The sequence below is a fragment of the Denticeps clupeoides genome, chromosome 1 (genome assembly GCF_900700375.1).
Source record: "Denticeps clupeoides chromosome 1, fDenClu1.1, whole genome shotgun sequence".
NCBI classification, from domain to species: domain Eukaryota; kingdom Metazoa; phylum Chordata; class Actinopteri; order Clupeiformes; family Denticipitidae; genus Denticeps; species Denticeps clupeoides.
This window is the reverse complement of record NC_041707.1, coordinates 15,363,978-15,387,137: the sequence shown is the minus strand read 5'-3', so window position 1 is coordinate 15,387,137 and position 23,160 is coordinate 15,363,978. Positions and strand designations below refer to the sequence as shown.

Below are 23,160 nucleotides of genomic sequence, written 5' to 3'. Positions count from 1 at the left end.
TACTTTCTTTCGGGTTCGACGAGCCTGGTTCCCGCCGCGTGGCACGTGGCCAATCAGATGTTACTGGCCTTAGTCACGTGGCTTTGCCTTTATTTGTTCTTCGCGTCATGTTCGCTTAATCGTGTTTATTTCGTGTCAGTGTTCAGTTTAGAGACGAAATCCTGTGTTGTCGTCATATTTCGAGTTTGCACGGTGGAGCAATGTTCAGGGTTTGAACATTGAACATTCGCGAACAACTTTGCTTTTTGTCATGTAGATGTTTTTTTATGCATTAAAATGAAAGTCGCACGCGTCTTTAAAATATATATCTTCGTTCTTTATATTAATTGTTAATAATAAATAATTGTTTAATAATTTATTTGAGTAATTCCTCAGTTTAAATCAAAATGTCACTCATGCCCTTCGGGCCTCAACCCTCGTTGTGACAGAACCTGAGATGTCGCCTGTAATGATGAGATGTCGCGGTTTGTGAATCGTTCTTTTTTTTTTTATTTATCCCCTTTTAAGGATGCGGACGATTTAAACGCATGCAGCGTCGTCTTCGTTAAAACGTGCTTTTTCCTCCAAAATAATATCATCCAACATGCACCGGTCGGCCTCCGTATGTCATTAAAATTATGCGACCGAAGCGTCCTAAAAACCCGCCTCAATGGCGCAATTAAAGGGCTTTGAGGAAGGCCGGCCAGCGGCCGCGACCTTGCGCCGCCGCGTAATGACGCGCTGATTGTAATGGCCGCTCTCCTTTTCACTTAAGAGGCGTTCAATCAGCGCCGCGCCTCGCCGCTTATTCCCCCCCAAAAAGTGATACCGCGCCGTGGGCAAAATTCCTGTCGCGCGCCTTTTACGCGGGATTTACGCCGCCGTAAATAATACTTCATAATAATAATTTTTAAAAAAATTATGACGATTTCACCCATCGGGTCAACGCAGCAATACAGGCAATTAGCAGAGTGTTTATTATTATTATGGTTGTTGTTTTTTTCTCATTAAATATGAAGAACTGGATTGATAAAGTACAAACGTTAACGCAATCAATAACGTGGATCTGATCAGGGAATAACTATAGAACAAAAAATGCCGTTTTGTGGGATTAACGCAGTGACCGTAAACTGGGTGTGGCCGCGGATTTACGGCGCAGAAACCCTTTTTACACGAGGTACGGAATTAGGGACCGTGTACAAACTACCGCAAGCTGCGCAAAACGTTTACGAAGGCGGGAAATTAACACCGCTACAGCAATTATTTTTTTTCTGCCCAATAAATCCAGTTATCAATTCACGCCGGAATTCAGGTGGTGTCAACCCTCTATAATGGGTATAAAAGATTTAATTTCATTTTTTTTTTAAGTCCTGGGGCCCCCAGTGTGCCTCGAAACGGGGGCCGAATGCGAAACTCGCCTCCCGACGACGTCCTGCGCGAAACCTTCCGCCCTCCACCTCCGATCGGACCGGCCGACGTGGTGGCGGAGGCCCCGCGCGCATTTCCATGTCTTTGGGGCGCCGTGTGTGGTCTTTGTGCGCCTCAGAAATGACTTGTTGGGGAGTAGAGTGCGTGTCCCACCTCCCCCACCCCCCCACCCCCCCCTTTCATCGGACGCATTGTACAGATCGGCCAGGTCTCAGCGAAGCCCGGGCAATTAGCCGCTAATCTCGAGGCAATCATATTTGAGTTAGGGGGTCTCTGCCGGGCTTGTTTGCTCTGCCGCTATATTTTGGAGAGCAAGTTAGACGCGTAGCGTGGGTCGGCATTATTTAGACTTAGACCACCTAGCTAGTGTCGGACACGACCAAGACGTTTAAAGGGGTCTTTTCAGCAGAAACCTTTCTAAGTCGCTCACTGCACTGAATCTGACGATTTAAAGCACGTATTTTGTGTGTGTATATACACATCTATATAATAAAGTGTATATGCGTGTATAGCATATATATATATATATATATATATATATATATATACATATGCTGGACACGTGGTCTGTGGAAATGAGGTGTTTAACCTGGACCGATGTACTGCGCATGACCAGGAATGGCCAAAACGTCGCTGTCCGAGGTGCTGAAAATAGAGGGACGGTCTGAGGTGCTGATTCGGGGTCAGCGCTGACCCACGGACCCTCTTTCGAATGATTTTAATTACCCTCCACTTAGACATACACTTTGTGAGTTTCATTTGCTTTATTTCACTTTTCATTTTTTATGCAACATTTACAATAAAAAAATATTTTAATAGTGAACTGCTATTTTGTTCACAATATCCATACAATCAGGCTGCAGTTTATTTTTGTATTTAAAGCCACGAGTGGAAAAAGCAGCGCGGACGTAAATCCAGACCCCGTGGGGATCTGCGCGTTTTTTTAAAAAATGCGTGTTCAGGTAAGATCTTGTAGCACTAGAACTAATTTATTATTCAGAAAATAAAACGCCACCGACTCACATTCACACAACATCATGTCGGGGAAATATCTACACATTTTCAACACCTTTACTGTCAAGTGTGACCTCGTCACATTACTAAATTGTCCTATTAATAAAAAATATTTTCAGGGTTATATATATATATATATATATACTTCGTCAGGGTTCTGGGCGTCGGGAGCGGACATGAGTAGAATTTTAGGTGGTGGAGGAGGAGTCTGGCACACTCGGACGGGGCAGGAGCGCCTTTAACCGTGACAGGCCGGAAGAGGAACGTCGCGGCCTTCAAGAGGTGAGTGCGGCGCGGGGATGACTGTGGCTACCCGGTATGGACTGCGCATGCGCAACGACCCGCTGTTTAGGGGGAGCGTTCAGTAGAGGCCAGCGTAGGCGAAGGGGGACGTTCAGGGGGGTCGGTCAGAATCCAGGCGTGGGTCATCTGAAGAGTTCGGCGAGCAGCAGCACCGGGAAATAAACCACAAGTGATGAGCGGCCAGACGGCGGCGAGCCTTTATAACCCTTGTTGACCCCGGTTCCCGGGCTCGGTCCTGTGGCCCCGTGACACTTTCACGCTGAATGCGCGTGGATTGTCAGTTATTTGAAAGAGGTCTGTAGGGACCGGAAGTGGTTGGGTGTTTGATCGCGGTGCTACAGGTCTGTGTTTGATGTGAGCAGGGGTGGTCCCAGCACGTAAGGTGCCCTGGGTGAACGCATTGTCGGTTCCACCTTAAATACTGCTCAGCAGGGAGAACCCCAGCAATACTATTGATTTTAAAGGGAAATGCCCATATTCTTCATAAATCTCTGTGCACATGAGCAAAGTTCCCAGGTCAATTATACCGTGAAAGAATGCCATCCACCAATCCGGTGCAGGGTTCCCATGTGAAATGTTCAGTGAAAACAGTGTTGGGCCAGACAGGTAACACTTGATACTATTTCAAATAGTTCCAAATTTTGAGTGGGCGCAGAGATGATCACCACATAGACATTTAAAACGTTCTTTATTTCTGAAACAGATTTCCTGGCGGTGATCCTGGCTGAACCGACCCCCTACAGGCGCAATACGGGTACTGCAGCCTGCTGAGCAGGATTTAAGGTGGAACTGACAGGTCCAATAAGGAGCTGCTTCAGCGTGGTGTTTTACTTTGTGAGCTAGGTTATTAGATGCTGTTCCAGCCAGTCAGAGAATCCCTTTACCCCCCTAAACCCATACTCCCTGCAGACGGGGAACAGAAAATGGGTAGGTGCCCATGTAGTCATGATGTCAGGGCCGCAAAAAAAACTAAAATTATAAATTGCCAATGCTGTGATGCCGCCCTGGCAAACCGCCCATGTTGCCCATACCAAAAACCGCCCGTGGATGTGCGATCAATCTGCGGCAAGGTTAGAGGTGAAGGCCAGGCCGGTTATTCAGGGCAGAATAAATAAACCAAAGATACCGAAATATTTCTGAAATATTACCGAATAGCTTACTGACAGAACTTAAATGGAACTTCAGATTTAATACACGGCAGAAAGCAAGACCCGTTTTATTCCGGCATAATTATTGAACATTAAATTTTATTTGCCAAAATCACTTCATTTTAACACACATCCTCAGAAACGACACACGAATAAAACGTTCAATCGCAAGAGAGGATGTAATTTTTACAAATGCGTGTCTAGGATTATTACGAACTTGTTTCGACCTGTAACTGTGAGCGCCGCCGGTTCACCCCCTTCTCGGGGTCCCCGTGGAACACGCCGTGGGGTACGGAGACACTTGACCCTCTCCGCGAGGCGTTTTCACACCTTCCCCTCTCGCCACGTCGCGTTTTTGTCTCTCGCCTGAAATCATTCTCGTAATGGACGCGCGCGCGTAATCGCCCTTCACGTATAAGTGGCCACGCGTGGGAAGGGCAGGCGCAAATTGCGCCAGCATTAAGTCCGGACGTTTGTGTGTGTAAGCGGTCCGACATGCTTTAGTAATAAAAGGCGATTTGCAGCCCCGATTCTTTCTTGTAATTTGGTGCATCATTATGGTAACCCCCCCCCCCCCCCCCCCCCCCTCTTTTTTTTTTGCTCGTGGATTTTGTCACAAGACTCGGAATATTTCGCTTTGTGCAGAGATGGCGCGCACGATCTGCATGCCAATTCATTAATAATTGATTAGCGACTCGGAGCAGCGACCCACGCCACCCACCCTCTCACCCCCGCCACCTTTCACTTTTTAACGATCCACGACGGCGGATCCTGGGCATCATACAGGCGCCGGTTCCCCGTTTCCTCACTTTCGTTCGTTCTATTCCGCGGGGGATCGAGTTCGTTTCGAATGCATGTACACGAGGACTGTGACCGAACTCGACATGGCAATATCCGGTATAGTGATTCATGCTGGCGTGGAGTAAAGATGAAACTTTTCACCAGAAATGATAAAGATTTCTCTCAAAATGCACGCACCTGCTCACCTGCGCCCACCTGACTGCGCATGCGCTGTTCAAACTCAAATTTGCGGGTTCCCGGAGACTCCGGTTAGGGTGTCGTCGTGGTCAACATGGCCTGAGACAAACAAGCACTATTGCACCATAATTAGTACCTGTTACCGGTCGTACACGTGGGTCCCTCGAAGTCCAACATTTCTCTCCACGAGCGTGGCTACTACTTCCAGCGTGGACGTTTCATAAAAAAATCAAATTTTGTGATTTGTGAAATCGGCTCACGCTTTCATTATTATTGTCGCAGGCTCGGATTGAGAAACGGGGGTGCGGGGTGGTGACCTTGCCCCCCCCCCCCCCCCCCCCCCCCCCCCCCCTCCACGCGCATGAGATCTATAAAAAGCTGTTTCGCGCGGTTACGTCGATGAATCGCGACGCGCGGTGTAAACCGACGGGGCCCCGGCAGCCACCAGCGGCGCTGCGCTCTTGATTCCACGCCCGCCGCCTTGCACGGTCCCGGCGGGGGTCCTTTCGCGGTCACCGAGCCGTCACTAACCGCGTTAACACCGGGGCCCCCGTAAATGGCCCCTAATCGCCTCGCCCGCCGCCTTATTTCGCCGGGCTGCGCTTTAAAAAAGCGGCCTGATTGCGCGGGCCATTAAAACGACGACGCGCGACGTAATCGATCTTAATTGCGCGAGTTCGCGGCCACCCGCGGGGCCCACGCCGGACCGACGTGAAATCGGGCGAAATGAACAGCTCGCCACAGTCGAACGACTCGGGAAACTCGGGCTGCGTGTTATGGAGAAAATGAGCAAAGCCCCCTCCAGGACGCAGTAAAGGTCGTAAAGTTGAAAGGCGAGACAGCCTGAGGAAGGATCATTAAAATAAAAATGAATAAAGTTGGCTCGTGTGCATGCCTTAAAGGCAGATTCTGGCTTCACGTGATAATAAAAGCCTCTGCTCGCTGTATGTGGCTCAGTTATTTAGGCCCAACTTTCTTAGTTAGGCCTTTAATTGCCTAAAAAAAACGCCCGTTTGACTTTCATCTGATGCACGTTTGGTTTTCCAAAAACCTTAAAATTTGAACTATAGTGGGGCCAACTGCTGCTGCAAGGAAGGGGCTCCATCCGATATATTTAATATTATTTAATATTTAAGGATTAACCTTCAGCAAATTGTGAGATATTTACATACACGGTGATATGCTAAAATACTGCAAGATGATTCGAAATAAATGAAATAAACCAAGTCTCATACATTTACATCAATGTTTCTCACATAACACAAGATGTGAAATCAAACTTTTCTATACGCGGCGCCAAGTGTCAAGTGCTCAATTCCCTGCACAAAATGCATTCGGTGCCACAAAAGGAATTATGTAATGACAGAATCCACTCTGAAGCATTTCAGGGACGAATTTATATTCTGTCAAGGATGAAACGACTTTTTGTTGTTGTCAAAAAAGCAATTAAATGTTTTCCGTCCTTCATACAACACAGCCTTCTGTACACAAAATGGTGGGTCCTGGTGTCAGTTTGATGCACAAAATGAAAAGCCAAAGGTGACAAAATGAAAAAAAAAGGTCACAAAATGAAAAATCAAAGGCGACAAGGGTGGACAAAATATGGAAAAGGTTAATTGCATCCTCATATAATTCTGCGACACATTATGTCGGGTGACCCATAATTCTACACAAACATGCCTTTCATTCATACAGAAATGCCCGACACCGCGTAACAGGTAGCAGTATAATTTAATAAATACACACACACACACACACATACATGTATATATATATATACCTACATACATGTTTCTATATGTTTCCCCGAAAACATGACCTGTTACACAACGTAGCTGAGGAAGCGGGGTACAGTAACCAGGTGCCGGGTCACAATCACGTCCGCCGCACAAGATCGCTGGTGTTAAACGCCGCGGGCCTTTCAGAGAAAATGAGCCAATAAGCGGGCGCAACCCGCCATTTCCCCGCTGACCCCGCGGGGGGACGTGTCCAAAATAATGGGCCAGAGACAAGCAGCTTAACAAGCAATCAGGGGACCTTCTTCCTCCCCGCACCGCACGCCGACGACGTGACGGGATGATGGGGCCCGTTCAGGGCCGGATTACATGTTTGGGTTGAAAAGGCGACCAGCAACCGTGTAGTTAAATAAAAAAAGAAAAAAGAAAAGACAATTATCTGGCGCGGACATGAAAAGGTGCGGGATGGTCTGCCGGGGAGGACGTCGGGACCTGTTGGGACCCGCCGCTTTTGTTCCGGTGGCAGTGGGAGGAATGCTATTTGGCCCCCTAATAAATCCGCCATTACGCGGAATTCATGCGGGAGGATGGGGTGGGGGGGTGGGGGGTGTCGCCGCAACGTCGCCGTCGCCGCTCGGTAATTATACAGTTCGCCCGGGCCGCGAGTCGGGCAGGTGGCGGGTCCATCATGCAAATGGGCCGGGGGGCTCCGCGGTAATTAAGCGGCCCCCAATTAACAATTAGCTAACGTGCAATTCGGAGCGCATTGTGTTTATTATACCCGCGCTTTATTCACTGGGACAGACAGGGGCGCCTCGGAGACACACACACACAGACACACACACACACACACACACACACGTATGTATATTTACTAGAATGTATATCTCTGTAAATATATACAGATCATTGTTGCGTTTTTTTTTTATTATTATAAACGACCTGATGGCTGATTGCGCACCGTTATTCTCCCCCGTCAAACCGGAAACCGGCCGTGACCAGCGCGGGACCCTGCGTGGAAACCCAAAAGCCCCCACGCTGCGCCCCAGTTAAAGAGCAGCGGCGCCGAGAGGGTCTTGCTATTCTAACCCGGCACTGATCTCCCCGTCGCGGGCCCACCCGCCTGCTCATTACCCCGCTCCCCACCCACGCCCACCGACACGACACGGGGACAAAGGCGACATTAAGCGGCACTGAAGGCCGGGACGGGAGTCATCAGGAGCCCGTTAATCTGGTAATGGAGGGAAACACATGCGAGGCGATACACGCGGGAGGTGATCAATGGCGAAGCCCCGGTCAATGCAGATCAATTAGGGGCCAATCCATCCCAGCCAATTACATCTTCATTAGAGCCAATTTAACCGGACAGCAACCATAGACAGACGCACAGCCACCTCGCAAACACAGCAGCAGCCTCCATGATGACAAATTGTGCCCGGATCCTTGAAATGAACACATCGTTCCGTCGTTGTACAATTCTCAGTTGATCGTGATGGGCGACCGGAAATGTAGTTCAGTGTCTTCTCCGTTCAGAATTATTATAAGGCTCTTCATTAGTATATTTACAATCATACATGGATGTAGTGTTTTTAACAACTTTACTTTTGTATTACGTGTAATAGTTATTACGTGATAATTCTTATCATTACAAAATAATTATGGACTGGAATAAGATAAGATGCAATAACAGTCCAACTGAATACTGTATGCCAATAAAATAAAATAAAATATGAAAAGGACGGAATAAAAAACAAAATGCAAAAATGTAGCATGATGATCGTGGACTAATTATGAGAACATGTGTAGAGGAGTAAAAGTGGAAGTGAATAAATTCACACCCTTGTTCTGGTCCACGAAGCCCTCAGAAATGTAACCATTCTGTGTGAAACATTTCCCTAGTTTTGCTGATCAGCATTATTTATGCTTATTTATGAATTTCTATAAATAATGAGCTGTTTATGACCTATAATTTAAAAAGGAGACCCCGCCCCGTCGCATGGCCGGAGCTGCGGTGAACAAATAGAAAGCAGAATTTGCACCATGTTTTATTCCGCGAGGAATGATCTTGCCAAATTGAACAACGATTGAGAATCATTTCTGGGCACTTGACTTGTCTGTGTAATGGCGTGCAGAAATTTGTTTGGCGCGGTGCGGCTCTGTTGTAAATAAAAGAGGTTAAAGCTGAAGTAAATCCTTCACATGATTGTGTTGCGCTGTGTGGGCGGAATAAGGACTTAAGCAGAAAGATTACTGATATCTGTTGGTGTTCCCTCTCTTTCTCTCTCTCTCTCTCTCTCACACACACACACACACACGCACAGACACACTCTTGTCACACATAATGCAACATTTGTCAACACAATTCGTCTAGATGCTTAGAAATTAATGGGAAAAAAATTACAAATGCCTGTCTAGCACCATACATTTGCTTTACCAATAATGTGCAAAGCAGCCTGGTTCAAGCAAATGAGCTTTTCTCTGCTAAATCTTGTGATGAGAATTAATACCATCATGCACATGTGTATAAACATACCCAGTTATGGCACTGTCAGAATTTTCATTATGATGAGCAAATGAATATTAGAATAATGAAAAGGAGTATCCACTTTATGGCCAATTTGATCTAAATTGCTTATAATTTGCATTCAATATATTACAATTTGGACAGAAAATATAACAAAACTAATTTGCATCTGCAAAGTGCGCTTTCACGTCTTAAGTGTATAATACTGAGCCACCAAACCGAAGTCCACAACAGAAAAAAAAAGCAGATGATGATGTGGTCTGGTACTGGATCGCTGGTCAGTTTACGTGTAGAAGTAAACACCGTGCAGCTCGTGACAGTCTGTGTGAATGTAGATGTTCATTAACTGACCACCATAAACACAGTGACCAGCTGACATGAAAGTCCCTACGTAGCAGAGCAAAGTGTCTTTCCTGCAATGGTAGTAAGTGGGTTTTGAACCTGTGACCTTGTGGTCTTCTAGTTCAGAGGTGAGTGTCTTTTCCCCACCCCTCCACCATCATCCTGGCATTGCTGACTCGTGTTCTTGCAAAAAAAAAAAAGCGAAACATCCAAAAGGTGAATGCATTGTGATGCAACTCTGTGTCCAGCACAAGGTGAGGCATGTCTGAACACACAGAAGATCCTCCACATCCTTTTCTCGTGGGACTACAGGGATTTCCACTCTCCACCAATGAGAGAAGAGAGGTTTACCGAATCCTCTCCCCACAACCCAGACACGTTCTCCGTTACTACAGAGCCTGCAGGGTTCCTCACCGAGTAACATAGTTTTTACTTTGGGGCAAAAAAAAAAACAAAAAAAATCTCCCCCAATGCACACACGCCCACCCCTCCACACACACACACCCCCCCCGCCCCAGCCAGCTCCCCACCGCAGGACCTCGGCATGCTGTGTTTTGGCAGGAAATCAATAAAGAGGAAAATCTCCTCTAATCATCCGTACATTTACCATCACAATCAACAATCAAAGCCAAGACCTGGCTCTTTATTTGCAGGCCCGAGCTGCCCAATTTTCCCACTGTGAAAGGCAGGCTAAATTAGAACCCTTGGTTCCTGTTAGCAGGCTTAATGGCTCTGATTTGTGAACTGCTAAATGAGGTTATGTAAATTGATCCAGAGAGCAGACAGGGGACCCCAGGTGACAGGTGCAAACACCCTAAACTGTGTGATTTTCTGTGTGTGTGTGTGTGTGTGTGTGTGTGTGTGTGTGTGTGTGTAAATTGGGGGGTGAGGAGAAAAACTGCCAAGGAGCAGATGATGTAAGTCATTTTTTCGACTGCATGCGCCCACCCTGGGCTTTAAAGTGTAATTTCCTTATGAATTTGTAATTGCCCCGTTGATTTCTGGCGTATTTTCTGTGGCCCGTTTTAGTGCTTTTTTATTTTTTTATTCATCTAACATTGGCTAAAGTTTGATTGCTGACGTCCCTTTTCAGTCTTGGTTTCAACCTGAGCTTGTGTCCACCAGCGCTCCTCTAACCTTTGTTTGTACAGAAATCCCTTCGAGACGATCCCTTCGCTAGACGATCACCCAAATTCTGCAGTTCCTTACATGCTCCCTCCCCAAAGACGAGTTTCAGTTCAAGCAACCATCTCCCATCGCTCAAGGTCTCAATTACATTCCTGTAGAATCATCGTGGACATGTAACACAGGGCTATTTCAGTTCTCACTGTTTTAATACAGTCGAACTGCACAAAAGGGTAAAAATAAATGATAAAAACAGCCAACACACTGCAGGTAAGGACGCACTTGAGCGTCTGCCCACACAAACTTGCTTTTATTAAGAGGTGCAATTGAACATGAAACGGATGGGGAATATATTTTGCCTCTCTCTCTCTCTCTCTCTCCCCCCCTCTTCAGCCTTTCTTAGACCAGTTTAGACCTCAGCAGGCTAGTGAACCTGCCCTGTATATATTTAACTCAACTCAACGTGTCAGATAGAGAGCTGTGGCTCATGGGAAGTGTTGACACCAAGGAATCTTATCTGTTCTTGCAGTGAATGAAGAGTACATCACTGTGGCGGAGACGTCACCTACCGTACTATAGATACTATAGTCCTATAGCACTTATGAGCACAAGAAGTGATGGGTGAAGCACCATTAATCATGAGGTGTACACAAATCACTTATGCTTGTCACTCATCAGCAGACACACGTCAGCAGCTCTTACATCATGGAAGCCCATAGAACCCATAGACCTGCTAGATATCAAATGATATCTAGCAAGATAATATTCATAGACGGCTAGATATCAAATGACCATTAACAGTTCATGAATGTGTACAAATAACACATCTCTGTTGTGCTATTTGCGCCACCTATTTTCATATCTCTGCCATGCAAATGTACAATTTCCCTCATCTGTATATTAATTGTGCATTTGACATCTTCACATTCTGATACAAATATTACCCAATTTATGTAAATATCCTGTTTAATTTAAATTATAATACTGGACATAATACATTTAACAGTATTCTGCACATTATTCTTCAATGACACTAAAATGTAATCTAATGTAATGTAAATACATTGTATACTCTTTAACTAAACATATAAAATACTAGAAGACAACAACAGCACATTGAACATGCAATTTTGGAATCATGAACTGTGATGAATATATTTCTGTCATTAACTGATAATATTAATATTAAAGAAAATATTAGTGGAAACAATATAAAGAATTTGAAACTTTATATTTTTTATGAGATTACTTCTGAACTACTTTTGTTCTGCACATACCAGCAGGCAAAAAATTTCATATCTATGAACGATGTCCATGGTCTTTTTTTCTTTGATTATTGAAGTAAACAGCTCGGCTACAAATTATGTGCTCAGCAGGGGTTCAATCCCAGAACGCTGAACAAATGGAAATAACAGTTTGCTGGGTATCTAACACTGTTTTGTTAATTGCTTGTTTAGCTAGTTGAAAATGACTGGGTAGAGCTAAACACTTTTCCCGTAAAATGCTATTAGAAATCAATGGCATTTTCCTGAAAAATAACCAGTTGGCCTGAGACCTTTTTCAAAAATGGTGTAATTGAGGCCATCAGAGCAGACTGTGATGTAGCCAACATATTGACTGGTTATTCACGGTCCAGACATATTGGCCTTCCCGACTGGCTTTTAGATTATTGCACCAGTAGGCTAACAGGTCGGCAGTGCTTTTCTGTGATTGGTTTGGTCTCTGTGGAACCAATGTTGTGCTCATACAAAAAATGAAATGACCCCACGTCTCTGATTGTGTTAATAGCTGTGGCCTCAACACAATTGAGCCATCGCTGTCCGTGTATTTGACATCAGTATTAAAATTGGTTCAGAGTACAGGGTTGTCACTCATCATTTTCTCTGTCAATATGTGAACATGATTTTTAAAAGCACATTTTAAAATGTGCAATTTAGCTTTGAGTAAGCTAATTCATCTTAATGTTTAGTTTAAACTGACCATTGAACATGTTATACATATACCATTCTAAGTCAGCCAGCTATGTTTGACCTATTATATTCACTCTCCTTTTTATTCTCTATTTCTTGTTCGCTTGTTTCAATGGTTCATTGCGCTTAAACCCAGCTCCTGATGAACAAATGAAAGAGTGACAAGTCACAGGATTATGGATGAACTAAACACATCTAAAGTAATAATAAATAACAATATACATGCCCATTAAACCTTAGTTTTATTATCCAAGAAAATGTTTTAATGTATGTCCGTTTCACACCAGTGAATATAATTCATGCATTATATATTACATCCTTGCTGGTGTTCATTTTTCACCGCAGGCATTTATTTTGAGCACAGCAGCTCTGGAACTCTTAAGCACATCTTGAGAGGGTTGAAATGAACACTGTGGCGTTAAATGTACATTGGAATGGTAAGTACTGATATTTTTTACTAAAAATGAACTGTATTAATAAAGTGTGTTAAATAGCCTTTTTTTACATTTAATTTACATTAATTGACATGAAAGTTTCTAAATGTAACATTTCCAGAGAAGTTGAAGAAAAGTTATAAAATTGCATTTAAAAGGATTTTAGGTGACAGGCAGGTAGGCAGGCAGGTATGTAGAATTGTATTAATCCCTTTGGAAAGGTTCCCCTGGATATTCAGTTCAAATTCAGTTGTTCACCAATTCTTTGGTGAGTTGGCAAAGTCTTATTAAGAACAAAAAACGTTTTTCATTATATAAAAAAAAAATCATTTAATTGCAGATGATTTGGCATTTTCCATTTGCTGCTGTGAGGACTGCAGGGTTTGCGCCAGGTGACAAGCTGGTCTGTGCCTGTTCGTGGGAATAGGCTCTGATAGTCCCGCATGTCAAAAGAGGTCAAGTGTTACAGTTCCCTTCTCTGCTGGAAGAATAAAATGCACACATACACCCTCCAGAAAAGACTGGAAGCTGAAAGGTTTGTTTCAGAAAAAAACCCTTCCTAAAATGATTAACCCTACCAGAGGACACTCTGGAGTTGAGCGTTGAGTGCCTGGGCTTTGTTGTTGCTAGTAATTGTTCTTTTTTTCTGTTGTAGCCTCCATCGTTCTACAGAAAGGAAGAAAAGAGCATGTATGAATGGAGATGGAGGATTTTCCCACAGTCACTCAGCACCCAGGTCCCCACCACTGTGGCTGCACTCCCGTCCTCGGCTTCCTCATCTTTGTCCAGTGCTCTGCGTTTGTATAAATGGGTGCCTTGCTTTGCCTTTCAGCCTGTTCCTGCTGGAGAAGAAAAATGAAAATGACGAAATGGCCAAGAAAACAGATTCTGACAGACTCCAGAAGGCGACGCTTCAGATGGAGAGGAGAGAGGGGCAGTGAGAGAATAGACATGTCGCTCATTGACTCTGTTAAATACCTTTGCTATTCAGACAGGTTGCACTATGATGCCCAATTCATTCCATCCATCTGATTTTCCTTCCAGCACTAATGATTCAAATGAGGCACCATGGCGACGAGGTCAGACTGCAGAGACAGGTGTCCTTCAGTGACCTGCAAGACTTGAGTTGGAACTGGAAATTGCTAATGAATGAAAGGAGAAAAGCAAGAACTGTACACTGATTATTTGTACACCTACTATTGTAAGTAGAGTTATTTCATTTAATTAAAAGAATATTATTCAATTATAAAACTCAACCAATCCAAAACATAGCTCAGGTATGAAGTTCCTTGAAAAATGCATTTTCCAAGTGCATTTGTGTGTTTTTTGTTGTTGTTTGTCTATATATACATATATATATATGCACAGTTCTTTTTTATTTAATTTACAAAACAATAATCACCAAATGGTAACTATAGTAATAATAACTAGAATTGTAGCCAATAATGAACAATAACAGGTAATAAGTTTGGTTAGTAATTTTTAGTTATTTGCTTAGTTTAACTTAAAGCATTAGGAACTTACATTACAGTATCATAAACTGAAAAACTGGAAAGCTTTCTGAAAGCTGTACGTATTTACCACTTTTTATTCATTCAATATTTATTTAATTACAGACTATTGCACACATAACATAGTAAAGTAACAACAAAATATGCAAAAATTGTAAAAACAAAACAAAAAAAAACTTAACATCAAAAAAGAAAACGTGAATATCCCCGTATTACGTAGGCGAATTTCCGCTGGTCGCGTTGCGTCATCATGACCTCAGCCAATCAGCGCGCAGCGTGCCTCGGAAGCGGAAGTACAATGGCGGAGCAGCGCGGCGTGAACGAAGGTGTGGGAGCAGAAAGTAAACAGAGCAATAATGTCGCGCAGTCCAACGGGAGCGTTGCCCCCGACGCGACGTTTGGCGACCATTTTACGGCCCTGGTTAAAGCCGTCGCAGATTTTGCCTCGGAGGTCTGTTTGTTTGTTTGAGTCTTGATTCTGTGCGCGGCGTCCTGCGCGGCTGCTTCAGCTAAATAGCCACCTGCGTTGGGAAATGCCGTTTTAGTTCACAAACAGTTTATTTTGCCTATGTATGTTTTAACCACCCATAATTATGTGTTTGCAAGATGGTGTTAATATTTTAACATTTTCTAATTGTGGGATCCATCGTTTCAACGAGTACGCGACCAGAGCATGAATAATATGCTGAGCTTTGGTGTGCTGATGAGTGTTTTTGCTTTTATTTCAATTTTGTTGAGGACATTTGTGATAAAGGGCCGGTGTGTAAACCGCACTTACACATCTGCGTTTATCGTAAACCTGCTGATTGGACAGCGTCCCACCTGCAATTAATATTATTAATTATTAATATTAGCGACACGTGCACAAGCAGTTAATAAATTCCCTTCTACATCCCCCCGATTAACCATAAATGAATAACAATTCTACTGCATTACCACGGTGGCAAGGATCAGACCTAAGCCTACTTTAACATTACTATGTAAGACACCAGTGGAATTGTGGGCTATGTAGTGATGTTAATAAAGAACTTTCTGTAGAAATCTCATCACGCTTTATTTGTTTCAGTTAAAAACAGACCCAGCTGTCCTGTGCATCACTTCCGGTGTGAGTCCTGCTGCTTTGTCTTTTCTTAAGCCTGCACAAGTGTACGCCTGCCTCCAGCGTCACATCATCGCACTACAGGTACAGCCTCGTCAGAGATGAACTCTCACTTTGATTTTTTTTTTTTATTCTTGTTTAATGCCTATTTCTCATGTAAAGCTAGAACCGAGTCTGGAATGCCCAATTTTCTTTTTAAGACAATATCCTGCAATCTCAAGCCAATTGTGGAAGCCCAGTCACTGTCCGCAATGGGTGAGACAAATGGAGGGGAGACAGTGGCCAGGGAATCAATACAGACCACAGCTGGTGAAATCAGAGATGGAAAACCTGCAGCCCGACCACAGCTGGATGAGAGCATTGTTCAGATTAAAGCGGGGAAGTCAGAGGTAGGATTTCTGGTCTCCTTTTAAACATGTTCTAGGATTTTAAAGGTTGAAATAATCTGTTGGGTTTGAGAAAGTAAATGATAAACATACAATTTTCATGTGTGCATTTAAATGAGCTGGCCTGGTTGAAAAGTGAGCTGTTGGTGGACAAGACCAATTTCGTTGTACTATTGTACTAAGTGTGATCGTGCAATGATAATTAGGTCTTTAAACTGAAACTTGCAGTAATTGTGAGGTAAGAAAGGCAGAGTGCTTTTGAGCCAAGCAACATTAACATCTTGCAACATCTTTGTACTTGTGCGGTGTAGATTGATAGGAGGATTTGTGCGTTCATTGAGCGCAAGCAGCTGGAGATCAATGAGAACAACGTGCGTGAGTTCTGCAATGTGATCGACTGCAATCAAGGTCAGTGTGGCTCTGTCTGTTTAGACTGAGTGAGGGGTGGGGCAGTTTACTAAAACCAACTCCAAATAGTACCTGCTCCCATCCATAGGAAACTAAAGCATTTGTCAGGTTACACTGCCAAGCTCTTTACTCCAACAGCATGTTTTGTAGCTTGATTTGAATTCATCTCACATGTGATCTCGTATTTCTTGGTGCCGGTCTCAAGCCTAGGTAAAGTGTAAACTTTACCGGTTGGTCCACTCTGGCAACCCCGATGGAAGAAGCCAAACAGAGACATTTTTGCCTATTTTAGAAGGTGCCGCTGTTCCAACAACTACATAAGATCAGCCAAAAAATCTTTTACGTTCAGAATATACTGACAAAATTTTAAACATTAGTTTTCATTACCAAACTATTCATTTTGAATATTTATTCCTGTGAATATTGATTTCTGTGTTCAATGTTGCTATATATTGCATGTAAATATCCATATTGTCAGCACAGAATTGCAATTTCTTTGTTCCTAGAAAGTGTTTGCAGGTAAAAGTGAAGTGATTGTCATTGTGAAACACAGCAGCACAGCACAGCACACGGTGACACAACGAAATGTGCCCTCTGTTTTTAACCAGAACCCTTAGTGAGCAGTGGGCAGCCATGACAGGCGCCCGGGGAGCAGTGTGCTTTGCTCAGTGGCACCTTGAGGGTCGGGATTAGAAACTTCTGATTTTTGGGGTCGCTATCTTAACCGGTAGGCCACCACTGCCCCATAATTAAAGCTTACTATGGGTAACTTACTTTAGAAATAAACTAACAAAGTGATGTAAAAAAGTTAAACTAAAATAATTAATCAATAGTTAAAGCTTACAGAACCTGGTATTCCCAGGCAGTCTCCCATCCAAGTACTAACCAGGCCCAAGCCTTCTTCGCTTCCGAGATCAGATGAGATTGGGCGTTCTTTGACTGGTATGGCCGTAAGCAAGTACAAGCTAACAGGCAATATCATGACCACATGATTGCTCTTGAGATAAATGCTGTAAATGATTGCGATTAGTAGACCTATTGGGAGGTAAAGAGATCAGCATTGGTCTATTAAATATGGTTTGTTTTGGTGTTTAGTCGAATTAGATACCGGACAAAGTTTAGGTGACATACCAACATACTGTCAGTTTTTATTTGGCCTGATTTGCATTGGTAACCTGTTCCACACAGACGTACTGCTCATCCCACATTTGGTCAGTTTGCATCTGCTCACCCAGTCTGCTTACTTTATCCAGAAAACAGTTGTGCCAGAACTGATGCAGTTTTCACGCCTTACCCTGGCTTCAAAAGTCACATTAAAGGTAAATGTACACCAGTGCAGAAACCAGCCTACAACGTAATACTGGATGAATCTGGCATGTTGTAGATTTCTCTACACACCTGTCCATCAGTGAATAATTTTTTGTACTTGCAGTGACGCGTGTAGTGAACACCTATGGCCCGCAGACTCGACAGGGGACCCATGTTGAGCCAGGTGGGCTTCAGCAGGGCACGGCAGCCAGAGACTGTGGGAACCCAGCCATTGAGGAGAGGCTTAACAACATCGAGACCCATCTGAGGCTCCCTACAGGTCAGTACCAGCTTGTGTTCTTAGACAGACTGCTGTTTACCAATCTTCAAGTGTTGTTCAAAAAGATTTTAAGCATGCAGTTGTCCAGCCTATGGTCAAAAAAACCCTCTCTTGACCCTACAGTTCTGAATCATTACAGGCCCATCTCTGCCTTTTCTTTCTAAAATTCTTTAAAAAACACTTTTATAATCAGCTCATTGTCTGGTTTTAGGTCTTTGCACTGTCACTCTGGAGACTGTGTTGGTCTTTTTTTTGTTGTTTTTTTGTTTCTTTTTTTTTTTTTTAACTTGACTGTGGCTTTTGATACTGTATATCATGCTATTTTAATTTTCGCATTTGGAGTGGTTGGTGAACATCAGGGGTATAGAGTGGTTAAAGTCTTATTTGAAGGATCAAACTTTCTGTTACCTAAGTGACCATGTGTCTTCCTCTGCTGTATATATGCTCTATAGTATGCCCCAGGGCTCAGTTTTAAGTCCTTTTTGTTTTATATTCCCTATTGGAAGCATCTTATAGTAGTCCACTGCTATGCGCATGACTGACAGATCTATGTTCCTTTGAAGATAAAAAAGACCCTTATTCTGACTCGCCTTTTCTAAAATGTCCTGAAGACTTTAGGGCCTGGCTGTCCTATAACTTCTCAAAATGTAATTATGATAAGAGGTAATGATCTTTGAGTGTTCCACTGAGACCTCCAACTGAGAGTTAGGCTCTTTGGCTTAATAGGTCTACAGTATCTAATTTGGGGGTAAAGGTGGATGGTGACCTTTAGTTTGACTGCCAAATCTAGCTTCCTCCAGTTGATACAGTTGAGTAAAATGAAGCCGATTCTTTCTAAGCAGCACTTTGATACTGTAATCCCTGCTTCATTGGTTACCTGTTCATTTAAGAATTCGTTTTTTTAAATTCTTTTATCTGCTTTTAAGACTTGCGTAACCAAGCCTAAGCATAGAGCGTGCTTTTGCAACTGCAGCTCTGAGACTGTGGAATGACTTGCCCCTGTATGTAAGACAGGCTTCCTCACTCTCAGTTTTTAAGTCACATTTAAAAACCCATCTCTTCTCTTTGGTTTTCGACACACTGTAAAATGTTGACTTTCAATAGTTTTTATGTGATTTTATGTTTTTTAAAATCTTACCTTATTTTATGAGCTGATTTTATTTTTTATTTCTCTTTATATATCATTTTGCTCTCTTTTTTTTCCTTTTCATTTCTCTATAGAGCACTTTGGGTCCTAGGACTGAATGTGCTTCATAAGTGCTTTATAATTTAGTTGGTTTTCATACACCAGAACATAAAATGCTCAACCACTGATTTAAAAAAAAAAAAAAAAAAAGGTTTACATTTTATTGTTTCATTTTTATCCTTTGATTAAATGATGATGATAAATAATTTGACAGATGTTCCCCATCTTTTTCCTGGATGCCCCTTGACAGTGTTTTCCTTCTAACCCTCTGCTTTCACACATCATTAGGTTGTTAATAATCACCTGATTCTAATTAAGCGATGGTTTGTGATGAAACTCGCTGTAGGGGCGGAGTGCTCCAGAAAGAAGATGGGGAACCCCTGGTTAACCCCTGGATCTTCTGGTTCTCACTCCTTGTAATCTATTTAAAACCAGTACTTAAGAACTAGTTTTGTTACTCATAGACTTCTCTCTAATCAAGTCTTAAGTAGTATTGTACAGTTTTTTAAACTGGATTGTCAGCAGTAGGACATGGTAGAATGTGTTAACATTTTAAAAGAAAAAAGATGCTAAACAGACTTTTCATTCCTGTCCCCAGCGGGACCAGTGCCATTGAGTGTGTACCAGCGTCTGAAAAATCTGGAGGACAGAATCTTGGAGCTAGAAGGACTGTCTCCTGAATATTTCCAGTCCATGGTAAGAAAAGCTGGGCATGGGCACCGTTTAGGGTGTTTATATAGGCTGAAAGTTTTAGAGGGTTTTTAGAATATCAGAAAATAATAGAAAACGTATCTATGTGTGTATGTATATGTATGTGTGTAATATTTATTTATTTTTGTGTAATAAAGAGCATGTGGTGTTGCCTTGTATACTCCACCATATCTGAGAGATCTTCAAAGCCATTAAAAGCTGATAGGAATTTTTTTCCCCTCCCTCGCTCCTCTTCAGAATTTGTTATCCATGTCAGATTGTAGCCTATCAAAGTTAGCAGAGTAAGAGCCCTTGAGTCCTTACTGGCTGCGCTTAGCTTAATGCTTCATCGAGAGCAGCCTGATTTCCATGGCCTTGTGGGTTTTCGCGCACATATGTGTGTGTGGGCAAGTGTGTGAGGGAGTAGCGTTAGAATAACCGAATGCTTATTTATAAGGCGCTGATGAAACATGCGTCTTTCATCTCATATATGCATTTTTAATATGCATAGCTTAAATGTCAAATTTGAATTCAGCAGAGCAAGGGTTTGGCTTAGGAGATGACTGTTTGTTTTTATTATTATGGTTTTTATTTGTGATTATTTCTTGAATATCATAATGCCAAATATGTTTGCTGTGACCAGCAGTTTGGCCATGAGCTCCTTCACTTATTATTGTCTAGTGCATAATTTGATCAATGTAAGCCATTATTTTGATCTAAAAATCATGTTCATAACCGCTTTGCTTCTCTGTGTGTTTAATAGCTTTGTTTATTCATTGTTGTCCAATTATTGTTTTTTCTGCTTTGTTTTAGAATTTCCTTCATAAACGACCAAAGCCATCAGCATCACAGGTGAGTTTTCATAAAAAAACATCACAAATGAAAACACTTAATCTTTATTAAGTAAGTGTGTGTATGATAGGCATACAGCCTGACGGAGCTGGACGTGAAGATCAGCGCTGTTAAAAGTGCTCTGATGAAGAGAATGAGCGAGTTCCGTTCATCAGAGGCCCCGGACTTTCCCTTCTGAAAGGGACTACTGCTCTCCCTCATTCCAGCATGAGACTGACCCTGCTCATCGTGTCACAGTTATTGCAACCAAGTCTCTAACCCCATTATTATTTGGATTTGAAAACATATTGCCATGTAATGCACCATTTTTGGCCAACAGTGTTTTTGTTATTTACTCATACTTTTTTTTGGGTTGTAAATAAACATTTGCTTTCATATGCGAAAATTGTCGGTGTGTTTTTACATATTTGCTCAAATTAAGGATAAGAAGCCATTGCTGCTCATATTAAAACATGCACACACACACACACACACACACCTCTATCTATATATATATATATATATATATATAAAGACTTCACTAACAATGTTTACAGTCGTCTGCTATCTATGCTATTGTTGACCTTAAGTGTTTGCAGGCAATCTAGGTTGTAATTACATATGTAATCTGTGTACTATGTTTTCTGTGTCTTCCCCACCTTTGCTTAGTCAAGATCATAAATGCCGTTTGGGGCTCTTTTTTTTTTTTTTTTTTTTTTTTTTTTTTTTTTTCTCCCCCCCTTTTGCTGACATGATAAGTAACACGCTATGTGCTGCTTTGGCTTTGTTGCATCTGATTGGTCCTAGACTACAAGTCACCTGCTTATCAATTTCATTTTACTGTTTTGGGTTGCATTCACTGCAAATATATATTTATTAATGAGTATTAATAATAATCCTGAGAGGGGAAAAAATGTAATTGTTAACCTCTAGTAGAAACCCCTTTCCCTAATATAATATAGAGAAGAATATAGATAGAGAAGAAAAAAATTGATTTGTTAAATAGTGTAAGTATGTCCCTCTGATGGTGGCCAGCTACTGACCACAGGATGTCTGCTGCCTTGATCTGTGTTGGTGTCGAACCATTCAGCGGTAACACTAATCCCCACTCCTACCAACGTCCGATTACCACTGTCCTCATGCTGAGAAGGGTCCCGTGCAAAAAATCACGTCGGGTCAGTCGAAAGTGACCAATGATGCACAGCATGGTGACAACAGATGGATGACAGCCTGGAGCTGGACATCATGTAGAACGGAGGTTAAGTGGAGGTGAAATAAAATCAGTTTGAATACTTCTCTGCACCTTGTCTGGCTGTGGACTGCTAACAAGAGAACGCTGACAACTTTTTTTTTTGTTTTTTTAACATTCCTGTGACCTACTTTTTCCTTTGCGTTGTCATTATTTTGTCCCACAAATTTGTCCGTTTCCGTTCTGAAGGGTTATTAGCTGACACTGACTGACGGATTCTGCCAAAACACTGCAACGCTGTGGGCCAGAGCTGCGCTGTGGTCTCCCTCTGGCCCATAGGCAGAGGAACGCCTCTTTTTCCTCTCTGTAGCCTTTCACTCGGTGAGAGAGAAAGGCCCGCAAGGCACCATGGGAGGCGGCCACTTGAGCCTGTGACAATGTAAATGGAGAGCCCTGCCATTGTGGCAGAGCTGCTTTTGTCTCAGCCACTGGCCCCTTATGTAGTTTAATGAGAACAAATTGGTCTGAGCGCAACAAATGGATTACGGTGTAGGATAAAGGGCTTTGTTCTCGGGCTCGTCTCCGCGGGATCCGCCCAGCCCTCCACCATTGAGCTGGGCCTGCAGACTAATAGGAAGGTGAAGTGCCTCTCACTAAATATCAGTCTTTATTTCCTTAAAAATCTTTTGTGCTTTTTGTGTGGTTTAGGCCAGGATTTGTCTCACTGTGCACTTTTTTTCCTGTAGGGACAGAAGCAGGATACCTGGCCAACATTCAGATGGCATCGCATCATTGGTACTTCAAGGTGGAAATCAGTCAGTCAAATTTATGTGGCATCACCGTGCAACACAGCCCTGATAAACTTGAATGTGATGAAAATTAAACTATGTTATTTAGCTGATTTAATGTATACATTAAAATGAATCCAAGAAAACATGGTAACATAAAGGGAGGTGTGTAAAGGTGTTGACTGAGTGTGCTTCTTTAATGGGATATGGGCCTTCTTTCTAAAAGTCAGAGGAGATATGATCCACAAATGAAATTCCATTTCGCCAACTGTAGGAATGTAGTTCCTGTACAATTTGTGGTCTTCTGAAAAAGGAAAGAACCTTAGTCAACTTGATGAACTGATGTTCAGGCTGAAGACAGCTAGGGCGCCAGGGCAGTGGTGGCCTAGTGGTTAAGGAAGCAGCCCCGTAATCAGAAGGTTGCTGGTTCAAATCCCGAGCCGCCACTGAGCAAAGCACCGTCCCCACACACTGCTCCCCAGGCACCTGTCATGGCTGCCCAC

The 23,160-nt window shown here is 42.9% G+C and overlaps 1 protein-coding gene and 1 pseudogene across 1 annotated transcript; one reads left to right on the top strand and one right to left on the bottom strand.

The window, feature by feature from the left end:
• The first annotated feature begins 14,770 nt into the window (after window positions 1-14,770).
• mbip (MAP3K12 binding inhibitory protein 1) lies at window positions 14,771-21,086 on the top strand. The gene is made up of 9 exons (XM_028984055.1): window positions 14,771-14,943; window positions 15,559-15,675; window positions 15,792-15,980; window positions 16,289-16,385; window positions 17,639-17,704; window positions 17,818-17,973; window positions 19,758-19,855; window positions 20,663-20,701; window positions 20,772-21,086. The coding sequence occupies exons 1-9, from the start codon at window positions 14,791-14,793 to the stop codon at window positions 20,877-20,879; spliced, it is 1,023 nt and encodes a 340-aa protein (XP_028839888.1). The 5' UTR covers window positions 14,771-14,790; the 3' UTR covers window positions 20,880-21,086.
• On the bottom strand, window positions 17,223-17,341 carry LOC114803035 (uncharacterized; annotated as a pseudogene).
• Window positions 21,087-23,160: the final 2,074 nt, after the last annotated feature.